Source organism: Cephus cinctus, unplaced genomic scaffold (genome assembly GCF_000341935.2).
Source record: "Cephus cinctus unplaced genomic scaffold, Ccin1 Ccin1_scaffold0074, whole genome shotgun sequence".
In the NCBI taxonomy this organism is placed as follows: domain Eukaryota; kingdom Metazoa; phylum Arthropoda; class Insecta; order Hymenoptera; family Cephidae; genus Cephus; species Cephus cinctus.
This window is the reverse complement of record NW_014332816.1, coordinates 17,152-37,036: the sequence shown is the minus strand read 5'-3', so window position 1 is coordinate 37,036 and position 19,885 is coordinate 17,152. Positions and strand designations below refer to the sequence as shown.

Genomic DNA, 19,885 nt, shown 5'->3' with positions numbered 1-19,885 from the left:
AGCTGCTGGGATTCCTCAGGCAGGTCTTATTACAATGGTGATGGTGTTAGATACTGTTGGTTTGCCCGCCAAAGATGTTACTCTTATTATTGCCGTCGATTGGCTTTTGTGAGTGAATAACTTTTATAATTTAAATACAAATCGTATTTTTTAATTATCAATCAATTTCTTAAACGGCTAAATTCTTTCTGTTACTTATAGGGATCGTTTCCGGACAACCATCAACGTAATGTGCGACGCGCTCGGCGCGGTCATAATTGAACATATGAGTAAAGGAGAGCTGGACGCTGTTGTAATAAATCATCAAGAAGACAACGTTGAACTTGCGCAACTTAGAAAAACTGAATCATAAGTGCCTTAAATTTAATTAAAATCAATTTGAACCAAAAATATATAGTTCACCATGTATGAGTCCAATACTCGTCTATGTGGATGTATTTATTACAAGTATGCCTGTATGGTGATTGGAAAAACCGTATGAGGCTCCATCGCGTGATTTTACTAAAAAGAAAAATCAAATGGCAACGGTGAACATCGAATATCCCTGTGCTAATAAAAAATTAACTGTTTTTATTTCTATGCTTATTTTCATATTTGCTTTGCATGATATATGTATATATATATATACATTCATGAAACATACTTCTATTAATTTATACGCGTTCTGAGCTAAATCGACTAAATCTGAATTCGGTGTTAAATATTCTCTCCGTAATTTTCGAGCTCTTTAGATTTCGTCTTCCATTAATAGGAAACTGAATTACTCCTCTTATTGCCGTTAACCTGGCGGGATGCGCGTTGTGGATGCGCATTGTGCATTGCGCCTCTCGTCTTAAGTTTTGTATTCAGTCGTACAGTAGAAGCATTTCATAACCTCGAAATTCTGAAAAACTGAGACTGCTGACAGCTCCAAATTGCAATAGTCATGGAGATAATACTCTAGTAGTCTTGACAGACTTTTTTGGCTTAGAATAAATGTGGATGAACTGATGAACGCAATTATCAAGTACACCAGATTCCTAAAAAACTGGTAACGATAGCGTGACGTTAAAATTTGATGCAATATGCCCTACCGGGAACAACGTGCTCGTTAAAGAAGACTTATTTGCTCTGCTGCGAATATGCCAGTGTTACTATACCTCTATTGTACGCGAAACATAAGAGTCTATCAAATTATCGGGTGTTTGTATGGTTATTAATAAAATATTGTTTTATTAATATAAATAATTTAAGGATGAAATTGATCATTAAAGGAAAAAGAAAACAGCATTGGGAATAATCGAAAATGCTTAGAACTCTTGTTCATAATGACAAGTTGCCTAAGTAACTGACATCGACATCTCTCTTTATAGAGTACCAATGTTGATTAATTCGATAATGTTTTCATAGAATATTTATCTTGCCTTTGTAAAAAATTATATTCTTATACAATTGCTGAATAAAATATATAATTATGTACCTGTGTGACGTCAAAGGTTTTTATGATAATTAATGAGTAGATCGAATTATACAGAGTGGGTGGAAACAGAGCGAAGATAGATTTTTGATACATATGTATGTATAAGGGCAGGGGAGGAAGCCCCTGACCCGAGTTAAGGACGTGGTGCCCGGCTGTCGCCCGATGCCCTGGGGAAGCGGCCGTGGAGGATCTCCAAGAGTCACGTACGGATTCGTTAAGGAACGCTCTGGATTTGGTTTAAAGGGACAACTCGAGGGAAAGGATAAGAGTTATCGGCTATAAGGGTCTCGACCAATGAGAATGGTTGGTTCTCGAATTTGACTATTGTCAATTGACTGCTTTAAAGCAGTCTGTCTTGGGACACCGATCGGGCTGCCTCGAGCTGCCTCGCGCTCCCGGGCTGTTTGTTGATAGTTTTTCTAGCTGAGTTTCCTATCTGGTATAAAAAGTTCTCGCCTGCGTAGTTCTCGCAATATCCAGAAAATCCTATAGATTTTCAGCGTGTGTGTTCGGAGGTGCAGTCCTGTGCTATAATGCAGAGCCCACCCGAGTGTCCCTGGATCCAATTCTCGGCCTTGAGGGATCAGCTGGACCAGCTCCGGTGAGGACTCCCAGTTTATTAATTTGTGGAGGGATTTCTATTTTATACCTCCGATTCGATCTGCTACGTTCTCGATCGATTGCTCTCTGTTTTCGGTACTATTTGCCTTACTCTTACTTCGACCCTCCCTACGTCGACCTACCAACCTGAGCGGCCGTGCATTTCCGTGACCGTTCGCTCCCGTTCGCATCCCCAAAAATCGACAGGATCCGTTAAGCTATCGTTTCTTCTGATAGGTTCCGTCAGAGCTCTCGTTTTGCCGGAGTTCAGACTGTTCCATCTGAACTCCCGTGTCATACCGGCCAATTCGTGACGCGCGGGTGATGCGCGCGCATCAAGTTCCTCGCTGGACGCGGAACAATCACGCACTTATGCATGTCTACGGGACTGAGCCCTTAGTACGTAAGCGGACGCCGTAAACGTACGACGTTCGCTCAGGCATCGATAATGTATCGCTGTACATATGCGATAGTTAATTTACTAAAAAATATTTCTCGAACAAAATTATACGGCACCCAATTCAAGTGAGTTCAAAATCGATTTCAGCGACCTCCAAAACCCTTAGGATACAGGAGATCCGAAGACCTCGCGAACGTACGAGAAATCTAGCCAGAAGGGCGTCAGAAGACGAAGGGATGGTCGAACTTTATTGAAAGAATTAAGCTTCTTAATTAACACGTTAAAAGAGCTTTCTAATGATTGGGAAGGCAAATTGAAGCAAGATAGTGCCGCTTTAATGAGAAATTGCTTGCACTGGCATAAGGGTGGTTCACTCCTTAAACGTTTTTCCGAAAGACACAAAAACATGTATATATCCTACTTTTTTAAGTACTTTAAAATGCGATTGATTTCATCAAAATCAAATCAATAGTTTGTTTGTTAGGTTAGGTCCATAAGTCCGGGTCCATTTCCCCATACGGAACATCGATTTATGAACGTTTTCCTGAAAAGACGACTTTTCGAAAACTCCATTTGAGTGTCGTAAATTTTGAATACCAAACTGTCGTTAACCCATCACAGTGCTGTTCTACTCTATCCTATAGTCAGTCTACGAATTCAATGTTTTTCTTTATTTCGTTTTAATAATTTGTGTTAAAAGGATATAAGAACACGTGTCCCTTATTCACATAACCGAAGTCCTTGGAGTACTGCAGTAACAGTAAGAACGTTAAGTTATATGAAATCAGTTCCTTGAGAATATTTTGTCACTAAATAATCTTCTTTTGTTTTTCAATATAATTATTCGCTATAAATGACGTCTGCTCTTTTAAAATCACGATTTGTCTTTAACAATCCGTATTATCACTACTGACTCAGACGTAAAAAACATCTTACGCAATATAAGGTCGTTCATGTAATCCCGGAAAACTGGGAATTTTATTAGTGTAATTATTAACGTAATATAATTTTTTTTAAATATTCTTTTATTTAGCATATCGGGTAATATATAAAGAATGAAACGATACTTTTGTCATTTAGCGGATACTACGGATATTGAATAAAGATATAAAGATCATAATTACTTTTGCGAAGGTCGATACGTTTCCCATTGGATAACGTAATCAACCAAATGGTGATTCAGAGAAAAGACGTTCGCCGAAAGTCCCAGGCGCAGAAATGACGATTGGGTATTTACATTTATTCGGTTCGATAACGATGCAGCATCGAATAAAACTTTTGTTTTATTTCATCTCAAATAAGACTTGTATCCAATTGCGATGAGTCCAAAGGGATCGTGCCCGATAATTTATGTGCAAGAAAAAATAGATTTTCAGTATGTTAGTTTTCAATTTTTTTATATAAATTTTAGTATACATATATGTTTTTACTTGTGCTCTGAATTCTTTTATTACTATAAAACGTATCTGTATACCACCCTGTGATGGTAAAGCAAAAATAAGAAGAGGACCAAGAGGAAGTTAAGGATTTCAGCTACTACGGATAACATCAGTAACCCCAACCGAACGCGACGATGAAAAAAAAACTTAGTCGGTTTTGCCTAACCTAACCCCTCGATTTGCCGCAATCGACGGGCCGTCACCCAGAATCAGACGTACCTACCTTCATTTTCGCCTCTCGTGTGCCAGACCCTGACGATGCCCTCTTTCTGACAGTATCAGATGTCCAGCGGTTCCGGAACTATTCAGCCTCTTGGCTGTAACGCTTGCAACCCCAAGCGAGAGATGTCGCCTGGAGCTCGAAGCGAATACCAAAGCTACCCGTTGGAAGCCGCGACCGTCGAGAAGTTCAAAGGAGCGTATATTCGGGTAACACATTGAGCTGTTCGGCTGGACATGACACGATTCGGTGACAACGCAACCTAACCTATGTTAACCTGACTAGAAGAAGAGAAAGACAACCCTGACAAATTTTCTAACCTTTAAATTAGCCTGGTAGCTTATAATCGTTAGTACCCACGCATGCGCGATATCGCGAGTGAATCGGTGCACAGTTCATGCGCAACAGTCAAGTCGTCTGACATATACACGAGCCTTATCCATGCCACCACTGGCCGCCACATGTCCCGAAGGGCTCACGAAGTCTGCTCGCTCGTAACCAGTCCGAGAGCAGCAGTCGCGACCGTAAGAAGCGCGTTTTCCCGTCTCCCCGAGTCACGATTAGTTTATGTAAATAGTGAAACAACAGAGCAAGATTGTTCAACGAAATAAATGAATTAGATTTCCAAATTCGTGCAAACCCTTTCTCCTGCCTTTCGTTCCCTCGACACATCCACGTACTCGCGAGTGCACTGTTTCTTTCTCCTCTTTCTCCTGCTGCCTACACTTGCCGTTTCTCCACTCTCTCTTGTTTTTCATCTCTCGATCAAGATCGCCCGACTTGTTTCATTTATATTTAATCAATGTGGTAAGTACATCAGACTCGAACGACGCGGCGACTGTTACGAAGTATTAGTGTTTTTAAATATGTACGCCGGAGCCACGTTAGGACGCATTTTTATATTATTACATGTAGCAGCTGCATTCGCAGTCTGATTATTGTGCCTTCGGAATATTTGCAAGTTGGTGCTTCCGATGTGCATGTTGAGTCGTTGAACAATGTATCGTTTAATTGGACTGGTTTTCTTTAATATCTTTCTAGCCTTTGCGGCTGACAACAAGGAGGAAGACTCGGTGACAGGATTGTAGGATCACAGTTTTTTCTCCCCGTGAAAAGAAAACAACTGCATCTTGGTAAGAATTCCTTGTAAAAGTTTCTATATCAAATAAAGTATTGACAATAAAATACTGACTTAATCTTTAAACGAATGCAGTCGAAGCATGTATTATGACGACGAAGGAGACATTTGAAATTTATTTTAAACAGATTAATCCCTTTTTAGTCCGTATATACAGACTTAACGGATGTGCTAAGAAAAAATTAAATAAACATAACCTATAATGGTATAGCCTTCAATAGTGCGTATTGTCCATTGATTATAAGCTCGATCGACTTATGTAATAACGGAACAAGACAAAAACGTGGACTCAAGCGTAATGCTCTGCCGCGAGATTTGATTCCTACTTCAGCCGTTAGAGCCAGTTTTAATGAGTATAAAGTCTATGTCGTCTTATATCAACTATCTGTTAATAAAGTGTATACGCACGTACGTAGTATGCATACGTCCGTGATTAATCGTAGAATGGATATCAATTTCAAGATATGAACATGTCAGCAGGTATTCTTATCTGAAAATATTCTTCTCTAACGCGTTGATTGGCGTGTCGATCACTGACGATCGGGACTACCGAACTGAATAAAAATGTCGAAAATTCGCCTGATAACACTGCGCCCCGGGAGCACACGGGTGACCGTTAGTTGGAAACACGTTATATAAATAAGAATTTTGCTTAATCTAATCATATTATGCAATATTTCTTTCGAGATGTGTAGCGGAAATTTCACTCCACCGTAATCGAGCAGACGAGCAAAGCTGGGTCCAAAATTCAACGTATTAAAGATTCAGCTACTCTGTGCGTGCATATACAGTGTACCAAAAAAATTATTTATCCGGAAAATGGGCTATAGCTGGAGTTCGTCCGAGTAATCTTCCGCAAAGGGTTTCCCGAAATTCGCAATGGTTTTTAAATGGGAAGCATTTAAGACGCACCAATCAGAACGAAGGATTTTCGCGGGTCATGGCTGCCTGGTGGGAGGTACAGTCAAGAGAGGCACGCTTTCAGCGCTCATGCTTATGACCAGTTGTGTACCCCGTTCGAGTTGGATTCTATGCGCTTCGCAAGTTCATGTTGTCACCGTCCGACTTGGCCCAACGTGGCGCTGTATGTCATTTCAGCATGCACAAATAACGGTTCCAAATAATTGGTTATATTAGCTTTATACATGTGCTAACATAAAAATGTTACATTCTCCGTGTAACTGTTATTAATAATTCCAATGTTACTGAAACGTAACAAAACACTGTTAACTGTGACCTAGTTTAATTTAATTCCTGCTACATTTAACGTAAATGCAAAAAGAAAAAAGATGTCATCTTGCGGTTCGAAAAGCAGGTACATTAATATGTCGTCGGTTACTTAAAAAGTAACTTAAAAAAAATTTGCTGTTAAGTTGCCGTTTTCTTTGTACACGTATATGTCACTCTAAATCAATAAACCGATTCGGTTATTTAATATTTATATAATATTTTTACGTTACAGTGTTACGTTCTTGAGGCGAAAATTGTAACTTGCATTCAAAATACCGGGTGATACTTTTGCGATATTACTTGTTGCATTTGGTGCCGTGGCTGCCATTTAACATTTGTCTAAATGTTTTATGTTAAACGAATACAATTCATTTGGATAGAAATATGTAAAAGTGTGAACAACGTTGTTACATTGCATGTAAATTCCATGCTATATTGACGTAATGAAACGTGTTTACTTGATAGTAACGTGAGATTTGATAATTTCGGTGATATATACATATATTAAAAAATTTATCAAAGAATGGTCGAAAGGCCGTGTAAAATTAGATAAAATTTTTGATTATTGCCGGTACGATCACTTCGTTGTCACATAAATATTTGTTTCAGGTAAAAATGGCAGGACCAAAAAGAAGGAAAAATTGCATGTCGGAAAATTTGCTGACATTATTGACCGTAATCGGTGTCTTCGTTGGAGTTGTTTTCGGATTAATTTTGAAAAATGTCAAGAGTGATTGGACCGAACGACAAATAATGTACATAAGATACCCGGGTGATATTTTCCTCAGTATGCTGAGTGGCCTTATTTTACCTTTAATCGTAGCCAGCATAGTCAGCGCGATCGGCAATTTGGACCTCGGTTTGTCAGGTGAGCGCAATTCATAATAGGTGATCGAAAAATATATACTTATTAAGTTTTCATTGATAGCTTATCGTGTTCATAATTCGTAATTAATATTGCGATACTTTCGATGAGCTTGTTTTTTTCCCAAGTGTTAAACTGAAGTTCCATTTTTACGGATGATGGGGATTTTTGTGTGCGAATAATATTGGCTAGATTGAATTGATTTTTTAAATAAAAAATCAAACAATTTAGTACTTTAACACGTTGATCGCCTACGTCACTTGTATATGGATGACAGCTATGTTTCCGCAGGTATGGGTCTTGACGACCCACGTTGTACCTGGGCTCTAAGGGAAACGTACTTTACGCTGGGTGATCAACATGTTTATAATAGTGGAATTGTGTTCATCCACGGTCACTTATAACGTTACTTACACAATAGTTATAAATCTCGTTTAACATAGTTTATAATTTTTCATAAAGTGATTAAAATATAAATTTTTTAATTAGGGAAAATCGGATTGCGATCAATTTTTTACTACAGCACGACAACTGTGTCTGCCGTCATTCTCGGGATTATACTTGTCCTAACGATTCGACCTGGATACATATCTGGATCCTCATTCGTTGCCGATAGAGTGAATGCGCCAGAAATGAAAATCACAACAACTGATACAATGTTGGACTTAATTAGGTATTTTATATTTATATTAATAATTAGTTAATCCGGCAACTTTTTTTCATCAATTTGATAACGCAACAAATTATTTCCAGAAACATCTTTCCATCGAACATTGTACAGGCCTGTATTCAGCATGTAAGTATATGTCAAGTATTTATGACGTAATAAGCAAATTCGGCTGATAATATTTTATTGACCAGTTGCATAATATATATGCTAATAAATCCTTTCTTGGAAAGCTACTATATGTCATATTAATGAAAATTTGATTCTATTAATAAGGTTGTATTTACATAATAGTTATCGCTGCCATTATTACCTGATTCATTTTTACAGGTTATAATCGTAAACAATTTTTTTTTAGTACCAAACCGTCTTGAAAGAACCAGGAAACATGACCGACGGTAAGTTGATTGTAAAACAATCTTCATTCAAATTCTAATAATATTTTTTGAAATTGAACAGTTATTCTTATTGCATGTCTTACATAATTACAATTAAAATTACGTTGTAATCAGTAGTCCAGTGGGTAGGGTAGCGGGTTCATGACCGAAAGGTTCGGGGTTCGCGCCCAGCCAGCGGCCCATTCATCAATGAATTTTTTTTCATCAATCAGTCATACGAATTTTGCCCAACATTGTTCGAATTTGGTGTATAAACTCTATAGATTTTCAAACTCAGTTACACATAAGGCCCTCTCGCAAGGTAATTTGATCGGCGCGGGACACAAGACTTATGTTTTCCTAATTGTTCGAAATATTTTGTATTGAATTATTCAACGCATAAGATAACGTATAGAACTTTGGTTGGATTTATCTATTCAAATAAAAAAGCACTAAACTGATTGACATGGAATCTGTGGTACACACGACTGTGCCTACGAGTGAGAACTTTTTTAACCTTAATAAAGCACGCTTGTGTTATTATAGATAGTGACATTTCTAATTGGACAATAACCAGCAAATATGTCGACGGAACGAATACTCTTGGTATTGTGATCTTCGGCATTGTTTTTGGAATTGCGCTTGCGAAAATGGGGGAAGCGGGTGAACCTGTTCTGAACTTCTTCAATTCCTTATCTGAAGCCATGATGATTATAACCTCCTGGGTTATTTGGTACGATATTTGCACAATATTCACATTCAATATTGTATTTAAGTTAAGTCAGAAATATGACTTTTCTGCGTATTTGAAATTAATACAAAAGCTATATTGGTTAATACAAATAATTAAAAAATTGAAATTTGGTATAGATGTTTATTGCAAATATTTTTAACATTACTGCAACGTTGTACGGATATTAAATTGATATTTGGATAGTCACAAGTCTCACCATAGGTGCTCCAGGTTAATACTTACGGAAAAAGAATATTGAGCTCCCAATAGTTACTGTTAAGATTTAATAATAATTATTTATTTTCAAAAATGCTCACTTGAAAAAAACGAAATTATCTACTGGGGAGGTTATCATTTGGATTGGCTACCATCGAAGTGCGATAGTAGTTACCAACTGGTCACTACTGTGACCAACAATGGTTATCACTGAAATTCCGTATTATAGTCAGTACTCAAATAGTTATTATGCAACATAGTTACTATTAAAAATGAATAGCGATTATCATTAGAAAGTAAACATAGTATTTGAGTGTAGTTATCATTTAAAATAATTTGCTGCAGCTACTATTCTTTTCTAATAATAATATCTCTGATACTTGTAATTTTTTTTTGAAATTATTATATATTATAACTTATAATTTATAGAAAATTAATAATTTTGAACGAGCTCAAATAAGCTCATGTACCGAAGAGATGTACTGCTAGGACCCACAGAGATAACAAGATTTTTTAAGTAAAACGGTATTTTATAATTCAACAATAATATAAAGAAAAGATAATACATAAATTGTCTGTATTGTTTTTTTAGGATTTCGCCGATTGGTGTGATGTGTCTGGTTACCTCAAAATTATTAGAAATCCAAAATTTTGGAGCCATCGTCGGTCAACTTGGATTCTATTTCTTAACAGTTGTCTTAGGTCTGATACTACATGGGTTTGGTACGCTCACCATTATCTTCTTTGTCTGCACTAGAAAGCTGCCATTCAAAGTTATCAGCCAACTAGGACAGGTCATGGTCACTGCTTTCGGAACTTCTTCAAGGTCAGGATGTATAGTAACCTAATACAATGTCCCGGGGAAAAAAAAAGTTTATATATAATCAGATCCAAAATTATTTTTATTTCATAAAAATAATATTTTCAAAATACAGCTTTCTCCATTAATGACTTCCTTATAACGATTTCCTAGAATATTATATTTATAGAATTTACATTTTAATAATGTAATTCTGTGAAATGTCAAATTTAATTAGACAAATTTTGGATCTGATAATATACAATTTTATATGATTATACATAGTTTTATATTTCTATATATAATTTTTTCTCGGGCAGACACACGGTCGATGGCCATGCACTGGTCAACGTACGCTGATTGTATTTAAATCTGGTTTTCCAAATCGAACTGAATTTTATCCAGTCGAGCAGTCAGATCAGTGTTTTTAAAGGGGTCTTCTCCTTATACCTTATAACGTCATAAAGTCCCTTAAATGTCAGCGCCCGATTATAGAACGTAGGGAATTAGCTATGGCTCGTTATTTCCTTGTAGAAAATATAAAATGTTTTAGTCCGAAATTTTTAGGTATATCAATAATTAAATATTAATATATTCTCTTCTTCATTCACAGTTCCGCCACACTGCCTATCACACTTCAGTGTTTAGACAGTATGGGGATGGATCCTAGAATAACAAGGTTTGTGGTTCCAATTGGTGCAACGATCAACATGGACGGAACGGCGCTTTACGAAGCTGTTGCCGCCATTTTTATTGCACAAGTACGTGGCATTGAACTCTCGTTCATCAATGTCATCGCGATCAGGTAACCATGGAAATTAATTTATGGTAATAACGTTTTCCCATTCCCTGTTACGTAATTATGTACGTCAAAAGTCAGTCGGAATATTTGCTCTTAGCCTCCATACTATTGAATGTTCAGATACGAAATTACTCGACTTTTGGAAGTATCCCTCGTGTAATTGCTATAGGAATAAATGATTGGCTTTGTGCATAAATCGATCCCGATTGAACTTACAGGCAACTTATCTTTTTGTTTAATATTTGTTATAACTCTATACGCTTATTGGTCACATTAATATCTTCATGTTAATTGATTTTAAAATTTTAAAATTTGGTTCCAACAATAATTCGTATTTTTATCAGTTACAATCCGTAAGCGGGATTGTATTTACGAGTCGAGTCAACGAATCAGCTGGCAGAGCGTCAGAAACTTCAGTTTGAAAATCTCGGCCGTCACTGAGCCAATTTATATATTATTTGTACGATCTTTAAATATTATTATAATTTTTCAGCATAACGGCAACGGCTGCTAGTGTAGGAGCTGCTGGGATTCCTCAGGCAGGTCTTATTACAATGGTGATGGTGTTAAATACTGTTGGTTTACCCGCCGAAGATGTTACTCTTATTATTGCCGTCGATTGGCTTCTGTGAGTGAATAACTTTTATAATTTAAATACAAACCGTATTCTTGAATTATCAATCAATTTCTTAAACGGCTAACTTAAAATTCTCTCTTTTACTCATAGGGATCGTTTCCGGACAACCATCAACGTAATGTGTGACGCGCTCGGCGCGGTCATAATTGAACATATGAGTAAAGGAGAGCTGGACGCTGTTACAATAAATCGTGAAGAAGACAACGTTGAACTTGCGCAACTTAGAAAAACTGAATCATAAGTGCCTTAAATTTAATTAAATACAATTTAAATCAAAAATATATAGTTCACCATATATGAATCCAATACTCATCTATGTGGATGTAATTTATTACAAGTATGCCTGTACGGTGATTGGAAAAACCGTATAGGGCTCCATCCGATGGAGTCAATCGCATGATTTTACTAAAAAGAAAAATCAGATGGCAACGAACATCAAATCAAATAAAAAATGTACCATTTTGATTTTTACGCTTGTTTTCATATTTACATGATATATATATTGTGACGTGATTTTTCGATTCACGGTCAGAAGGCGAATCCGGCTACCAATACAGATAACGTTCTCGATTTCTGGTTCCCTTCGGGTCGCCACCCTGCTCAGAAGCTACGCTCTCGGGTTGATTCGTACAGTTAGGTCAAGGCTCTCGTAAGATTTCGTTATTGTTTAGTTGAGGTCGAGGTGCTCGAATCTGCCGTGGGGAGATAGTCTCGACGTACCGAGTTGCCCGGCAGAGGAGACGACCCGACGGAGACGTCTCCACGGACCGGCAGGAGCCCGGGTGAGATACCGGCGCCCCGTTGGAGATGGACAATGGGCTATACAGCGGGCGGAGATAGAATTTTGATACGGTTAAGGGCAGTCAAGGAACCCAGTGACCCGAGTTAAGGATGTGGTGTCCAGTTGTCGCCCGATGCTCTGGGGAAGCGGCCGTGGAGGATCTCCAGGAGATACGTACCGATTCGCTAAGGAACGCTCTCGATTTGGTTTAAAGGGACGACTCGAGGGAGGTGGAAGAGTTATCGGCTATAAGGATCTCGACCAATCAGATGATCAGAATGACTAGTTCTCGAATTTGGCTATTGTTGATGCAGTCTGTCTCGGGGCACCGACCGAGATGTCACGAGCTGCTTCGCGCTCCCGTGCTGTCTGTTGATAGTTTTTCTAGCTATGTTTCGATACGGTATAGCAATTTCTCGCTCGTGTTGTTCTCGCGTTGCTCTCGCGATATCCAGGAAATTCTATGGATTTCCTGTGAGTGTTCCGGAAGTGCGGTGCCGTGCCCCAGTGCAGTGCCCACCCTAGTGTCTTCTGGATGCAGTTCTCGGCCTTCGCGGATCAGCTGCACCAGCTCCGGTGAGTACTCCCAATTTATTAATTGGTGAAGGGATTTCGATTTGATAGGTCCGATTCGTTCTTTTACGTTCTCGATTCGTCGCTCTCTGTCTCTCGCACTATTTGCCGGACTCTTACTCCGACCCTCTCTACCTCGACCTAGCAGCCTGAGCGGCCATGCATTTCCGTAACCGTCCGCTCCCGTTCGTGCATTCAGTTGCGTTTCTCGATTTTACGCGTCCCCAAAAATCGACAGGATCCGGTAAGTTATCGCGTTATCTGATAGATTCCGTCAGAGCTCTCGTTTTAGTGGAGTTGGGCCTGTTCCACCCCAACTCCCAGTTCATAGCAGTAGTAGCTCTTTGTATCGCTTTAAGTTATAATTTTGTGAATCTACCTTGTCACTTTTTTCAATTTCTTAAACATAAACATTATATAACGTAATTTCTCTATTGTGCTCACTACCGAGTGCCTTCATTATTTTTCTTTATTCTATGAGACATGCTTATTCATCTATTTACGCACAAAAGTATTGACTGTCATCAATAGTCGAATTATTTACGAGCATATAACTTTGTCATCTGATTCGCTTGTTACGGTTTTCAAAAGCGTGAAATAAGAAACGGCTGTCGTCAATATCTGAAAAATATATATTTTTTCTTTAACCTATAAAAGATAGATTTCAGAAGAGAGAAAATAATGGGCCTACCGTCGTGATTTGAACTAGACCAACTGGAAAAAAGTGGTAAGCTGTACACTGGAATGGTTTTTGCGATCGTAATATTAAAAAATATATTATGGATTTGTATTTCTTGCTACGATCTGTCCATTCGCTATTATAAGCTGCATGATATAGAAGTTCCGTCTGTAAAAATATTATATGCTTAACGGTGTCAGGTAATTTTTATTTCACTTTTCAAGATGCACCGAATTTACCTGATCACTTAGAACATTCGAGAATCCACAGTAAATCAGAATTTCCACGAAAAGCGACATCATATGCGTTACGTATTTAATAATTTCCAAATAAACCCCGCATGACAGTGTCTAAAAATAATAATAGAAAGATAAGACGGAAACAAGGGAGACATTCTGTATAATCTGTTCGCGAGTAAAACTTATGCGAATACCAGAATGCAAAAATGGTCTTTAAAATTTTCGCGTTCGTAATTTTTTTATGCCCTCGCACAAAAGGAAATTCTATCGGAAGTGTTAAATTACGCAAATGAAGTAAGTATGCAGTTGTGGTACGTTTTTTCGATTAAATCGATGCAAACCAATTCCAAAAGAAATTTCAAATCTTGGTATAAAAAATTCTTTACCGATCATTGTTAGTCAAACCCTCAATCACGCAGCACACTGTGGGTCTTTGAGAGCCTATGCACTTTTCACGGTCTACCATTTAAAAACTACTAATTCGATCAAATTGAAAAAACTTTCCGATGTTCTTTGAACACTGTAGAATCAATCCCACGAAAAAGTACGTGCGCCACCAAGCGCGTATTAACACAAGCTACCTCGCCCTAACTTACGGGCTAAGAATTTCATAGTTTTCGATCTGTCAAAAAAAAATCGTATTCAACTAGTGGAACAATATGTATATATGTAACTTACTTTTTCAAATTGGAATATACAGGCACACATGATAGTGGAAGTCATGATTATAGTGAGAAATATTATTGGACTGAATATATTTTCCAGAATGTCGCAAGATCTACAATAAGAGGTTATGACGTTGTCCTTGTATAAATTTTCAAGCAGTAATCACAATAATTAATATTTCACTCAACTGAAAGAGTATGATTTGTTTTTTAACGATTTCACGTAATTCATCTACTTCCGTAGTCCTCTCCAGGTCACGTCGTAAAATTTGAAATTGTATAGCAAGATGCGTAGCGCACATGGGAAAGAGAGTGTCGCAGGCAATCCAATGGAGTGTCATTAGGAGACAGACGGCTTGTTCGAATAAAATCCAGACTACGTATTTCGGAAAGTATGACAGATCAAAAGGATAGACGGTTGGAAAAGTAGTAGCAGTAAAGTTGTACGAATTGTTTGCTGTCTTGGTAAATAAAAACTGTGTAATAACGCTCCTGTTGAATGGAATTAGTCTTGAGAATATTTTATACGTAGATCACGTCCCAGAAAACTGTTTACTTACACGTAGGGATTCATGCAGTAGCTGCTGCACATTATCACTACTGTGGCCGCATAGCATTTGCTCAGGTAAGACGCTCGATTAGCCATTTGCACCATAACGTCCACGTTTTCTGGTCGCTCTATAGACTTTTCCCAAAAGCCAGACAAACGCAGAAGAAGCTCACGGACTTCTCGATGGGACGTGAGTATCGTTAAGCCCTACGAACATAGGAGAAATGCGAATTACATCGAAGGTCAGAATACTTTTACCCGCACAGACCTTTGACATGCTTAAAGTAGCCGTGAGAGTGCCTGATAAAACAGCAATTACAAATCCCGTATCCGATCCTAGTGATACTGCAACGCTGCGAAACTCCAAAATGATAATGAAAAATCCGCAAGTGGAAATTGTCAGAACCAGCAGCACTTCCCATATAGTGGGCTCCTTGTTGATTTTATTTGATATCCCTTTCATCGAATAAAATCCTGATTTTCGTAACAGGTTTATATGAAAATCTGCATACTTGAGGAAAGAAGTATCCGGGTCCTTTTCGCGAGTATTTGACATCGTGTGATGCATTCTATTGAAGAGTAGAAAATGCACTGTACGTTTGCAGTAAGCTTGCATCGAAGTTCCATCCTCTGCTTTCATAATTGATTAGCCTGCACAGCCGATTCAGGACATTTCCCAGAGGTAATAGTAGAAATGTGGTGGGTTTTCAACTCGCAGAGAAGTTCACGCCCACGAGGAAAATGCTCAGCAACTTTTTATTTGCAGTTACTCCGTGAAATACTAATGCATCAAAGACTATTCTACTGGGAGCATGTATTACGTATGTGCAGAGTGATGTCTATCTTGGAATAATTTTTCTTCAAGTAGAATAACAATTTCAATGAAAAACAATCAGCAATTATTTTTTCAATGCTAGAATTCCGGAAGATTACAGAAATAACTATAGTTATTGCATTTATTGTATATCCGTGCAGTGGATTAACCCTTTCGCTACGGACGCCGACTATAGTCGGCGGCCGCGAGGCCACCTACCCTGACTTCGTTGGTAGCACAGAATCTACTACTTTGTTAATATGTAAATTTTTGAATACCCACAATATATTCATGTTTATGTTTTTCTATATAATATGACGAAACAGTTACATAACTCTTAAAAAAGTATACATACAAGACAATTCCAAAGTGCCATTGAAAGACGTAAGCGCAGTGCCCCGTTCAGTGGCGCTACTCCCGCGGAACAGACTGCCGTAGCGAAAGGGTTAAGGAGAGTGAAATTTTTAAAAAATCGAAAAAATATTTATAAGAATAACGATATTGAAATACAAGTTTACTATAACTTCTACCCCCCCCCCCCAAAAAAAAAAAAACACGTGTGAAAAGCTATGCTAAGTATAGCAGTGTTTTGAGTTTTTCTAACAAAAGATATTGAAATGATGATAGGTATGCCCGTGTAATCTGTACCGCGGTTTTGATATGTAGAATGTACTATATGTATGCATAAAGGTAAATCCTACTTGGGTGGCTACCGGTGATTTCACATAATGGTCAGAAAACCTAAATGTACCACACCATTGAAATGAAATTCCCTGAGTGATAATTCTCATGATATGCCGATGTATCGCAAATATAGTACCTTGTTATATTGTTGCATATATCAATTGAGCAGTCGGTAGCCGAATTTATTGTACCAATAATTTATGAAGAACTAAAAATACTGAAAACTTGACAATGAGAATATCACGGTATTTATACTATGTGTAGTGCATACCTTGAGAAAAATGGGGAAGCTCTGATGTGCTATACGAGTAGAATGTAGGTGAAAGTTGTACTTGAAAGTTAACTTTTGATTATTGGTTGGATGATCCGCGGGAAGAAGGAAAACGTTGAAGATAATACAGGAAAGGCACTTCAAAGTTGGAATAAGAATGAAGGTAGGAAAGAATTCTGTGAAATAGGCCCCTCCCCGTTCATTTCCGTGAGGTCCTATCTCTCCACGAAGAAGCTACGACTCTTCCGAGGTCCACCAGAGGACTGTGTTTTGGAGATTGGGAGAAAAAACCGGAATCCTGAGACTTCCGCATCCAAGGCTCAAGGGAAAAACCTCAGGAACAAAAGGAAGCTGGGCCCATCCCCACTTCACGGGTTCTGCGCTGCAAATCTACGCTCCGACAAATTTTACAATTGCCAGCACTTCTAACTGTTACCCACTGTGGTTCCTTCTTTCTAAGTATTAATGTATATACTTTTTAATAAAATTCAAAGTATTAAACATTTCGAAGGATTTTCTATAGAACTAATAAATAGCTAGGCTTCGTACGGATTAGTGTCAAATTAACTCAAATTAATAGAAATGCCACTTTAATACATTGGAATGGTCAGTGAATATCTCTATTATGTTTTTAAAATTAGATATGCATAAAATAATCTTATATATTCCATTTAATTATACAAATTATAAAATTTAAAAGAATTTAACACCTTGATTGTCATCAAACATTATCAACTCTGCTCGGTTAGAACTCTCTAAGGTTCTAAGTGCTCTAACAAGAACTTCTGGATCAAGCCCATGGAATTCTAAAAACAACATGAATATGAATAGTAATATAATTAATAAATGTACATGTTAAGGCAAAGAATTAATAAGTTTACTTTGTTTACCTTGATCAGTTGTATTTTCTCCATCTGTTAATTCAAATGTAGTGCAAACTGATCCTATAAAGCCATTGTCTCGAACCCAATTATATATTATTTCACCCCATTCCTGTAGCGTATGCCAATAGACGAGCCACCTCTGTCGAGATTTATCTAAAGCACAAGCATATCCTGAATTTTCCAATTCTTCCATAATCACAAGAACCATGTCAGATGACAATTTTCCTAATTGCCACATGTAAAGGAAAATGATTTACCTCAAAATAAAGCATCAAGTACTTAAGAATGAAAACTGAAGATGGTTCTCTTAGGATTATTCAAGTCAAAGTACCACCAATTGTCATTTTTATTCCAATGTAATATAATTTTTGTTTGACTGATTAAAATCCATGATATGTTTAGTAAGTAATATGTGGTTTGAGATAAAATTTATATGACCAGTAGAGTATGCTAGCGCTGCTGAGCTTTTATACCCACTGCATGAAAACTTGTAGAAGTTTAGCAATTGGCAGAAATGGTAATTTTCTAAGACTGCTTTCTACAATAATTAAAAAAGAAAGAGGAGTTTTCTAAAAGTGAGTCAGAACTGAGTTGCCAATTCAGTAAATAAAGGTAGACACAGATATACTCATTTAACAGCAGTGGTTTAGCTGAAAACTATATTTAATCATGCAGTATTCCATCCACGAAAAATCCACTATATCATTCTGTGCTCTTTTAAGTCATATCAAAAGAAACCTTTAACATAAGTTAGATTATATAAAACAAGAGATTTTTTTCTCATTGTCAGTGCAACAATTTTGAACACCCTTGTCACTATAGAAATGTTACACCAGCAGCAAGAATGTTAAGTATAGTCAGGTTGCGACATTAGACTGATTTGGACAGATAAAGCATAGCTAATTTTAAAGATTCTACGATATGCTGTTTAGTAACAAATACAAATATATTATTATCATTAAAAATATTACATTGATCTCAAAGTAAATACATTATAATTAAGCATATAAATGTTAAATACTATACATTTGCTCTCTCTTATTGGTTAACCTCAAGATGTAATATCATGGACTACTATTACTAGCTAATTCTAACAAAAAGTTGATAAAGAAAAAAGTTAATAGTTGATATAAAGGATACTGTTGATTGATACATTGTTGAAAAGTGGACTCGAATGCACCTCCCTAATATCCACAATAGCTTGATTCGTAATACGGTAATACTCCAAAGTTAAACTCTTCCATGCAGCCAATTGTTTTGCCTTTGTTTCTGCATGTGGTTGAAGGCTAAAATCAAATTATATGAAAATTACATTTGACAGATGATAAACTTCAGCAGAATGACGGACCCTGTTCTATGAAATGCAGTACACCATTATCTTATTCACACAATTACTAAACATATATAAATAAACCAAGTTTAGAACTTCATAATTAAAATATGAGATATACCAAAATTCATATCCACACATACGTGAAAAATGGAGGAAAACTATATTGCCATGGCCAATTAATTTCTGTCATAGTGATGTAATTTTTTTCGACAATAACCTTTCAAACCAATACTCATTTACCCCTGTCAACCACTATTTACTGCATTCAGAAGTTCACATTTTCCAGCATAAGGTATGTTCTGAAATTTACTGCTACAAGTTCGAATGCGTATTTTTCACTATGGTGAAATTACGAAATGTGGATAGCTGTTAATTAATTACTGTGCTTGTCTTCTTTTCACTTCAACACACGATTGGCTAAGAGCTTTTCTCTTTTTACAATCTTCATAATTCTGAAAGATCTGAAGGGATTGACAAATCAAAGATATTTCTGCTTCAAAGAAATATTTGAAATTAACTTATCTGGCACTTGGCCCTCTATGAAGGTATAATGCCATAAGGAACAAGAAGAAGAGATTAAATTAATTTCTTTAAATCAGTAATAACTAAACCGAAATAAAACTTGTGCGTAAACGTAATCATTGGGCATTGCGTGAGGCAAACCAATTATTCTTCCGTAGAGAATGTAGAGAGGATTAACCAATAATGTGAATCATTTGAGAAGAATAAATGACCATGATTCATTAATCCTATTTAAATCGTGCGCGATGGAAACGTAGGCATTACCCGACTCAAAAATCCAGGAAGAGTAATCTGTCATGTGCAGCGGA

At 37.2% G+C, this 19,885-nt stretch overlaps 4 protein-coding genes across 15 annotated transcripts; 2 read left to right on the top strand and 2 right to left on the bottom strand.

The window, feature by feature from the left end:
• The first annotated feature begins 6 nt into the window (after nt 1-6).
• On the top strand, nt 7-1,458 carry LOC107269510 (excitatory amino acid transporter 3). The gene is made up of 2 exons (XM_015743422.1): nt 7-108; nt 202-1,458. The coding sequence occupies exons 1-2, from the start codon at nt 35-37 to the stop codon at nt 350-352; spliced, it is 225 nt and encodes a 74-aa protein (XP_015598908.1). The 5' UTR covers nt 7-34; the 3' UTR covers nt 353-1,458.
• Nucleotides 1,459-1,852: 394 nt separating this feature from the next.
• LOC107269542 (excitatory amino acid transporter 3) lies at nt 1,853-12,053 on the top strand. Of its 11 annotated transcripts, XM_025086991.1 has the most exons (13): nt 2,456-2,584; nt 4,175-4,925; nt 5,160-5,251; nt 5,944-6,214; nt 7,096-7,354; nt 7,841-8,024; nt 8,105-8,147; nt 8,377-8,416; nt 8,942-9,128; nt 9,937-10,170; nt 10,757-10,948; nt 11,439-11,573; nt 11,673-11,823. In XM_025086991.1, exons 4-13 carry the CDS (start codon nt 6,197-6,199, stop codon nt 11,821-11,823), a joined length of 1,443 nt encoding a protein of 480 aa, XP_024942759.1. In that variant the 5' UTR covers nt 2,456-2,584; nt 4,175-4,925; nt 5,160-5,251; nt 5,944-6,196. The 11 variants fall into 11 exon arrangements, with proteins under 11 accessions (XP_024942767.1, XP_024942782.1, XP_024942800.1 ...); XM_025086999.1 differs by lacking the exons at nt 2,456-2,584; nt 4,175-4,925 and adding an exon at nt 1,853-2,060; XM_025086995.1 differs by lacking the exon at nt 4,175-4,925 and having other exon boundaries at nt 2,452-2,584.
• Nucleotides 12,054-13,476: 1,423 nt separating this feature from the next.
• On the bottom strand, nt 13,477-15,637 carry LOC107269555 (odorant receptor 13a-like). Its single transcript, NM_001323848.1, is given in 7 exon segments — nt 13,477-13,557; nt 13,628-13,783; nt 13,855-13,965; nt 14,533-14,632; nt 14,709-15,011; nt 15,080-15,276; nt 15,338-15,637. Coding segments are annotated over 7 exon segments (1,248 nt in total).
• Nucleotides 15,638-17,411: 1,774 nt separating this feature from the next.
• Nucleotides 17,412-19,473, bottom strand: LOC107269561 (vacuolar protein-sorting-associated protein 25). Of its 2 annotated transcripts, none has more exons than XM_015743567.2 (4): nt 19,174-19,473; nt 18,863-19,008; nt 17,729-17,947; nt 17,412-17,644 (listed from the first exon to the last, which is right to left on the bottom strand). In XM_015743567.2, exons 1-4 carry the CDS (start codon nt 19,191-19,193, stop codon nt 17,532-17,534), a joined length of 498 nt encoding a protein of 165 aa, XP_015599053.1. In that variant the 5' UTR covers nt 19,194-19,473; the 3' UTR covers nt 17,412-17,531. The 2 variants fall into 2 exon arrangements, with proteins under 2 accessions (XP_015599053.1, XP_015599044.1); XM_015743558.2 differs by having other exon boundaries at nt 19,196-19,466.
• Between the last annotated feature and the right edge of the window lie 412 nt (nt 19,474-19,885).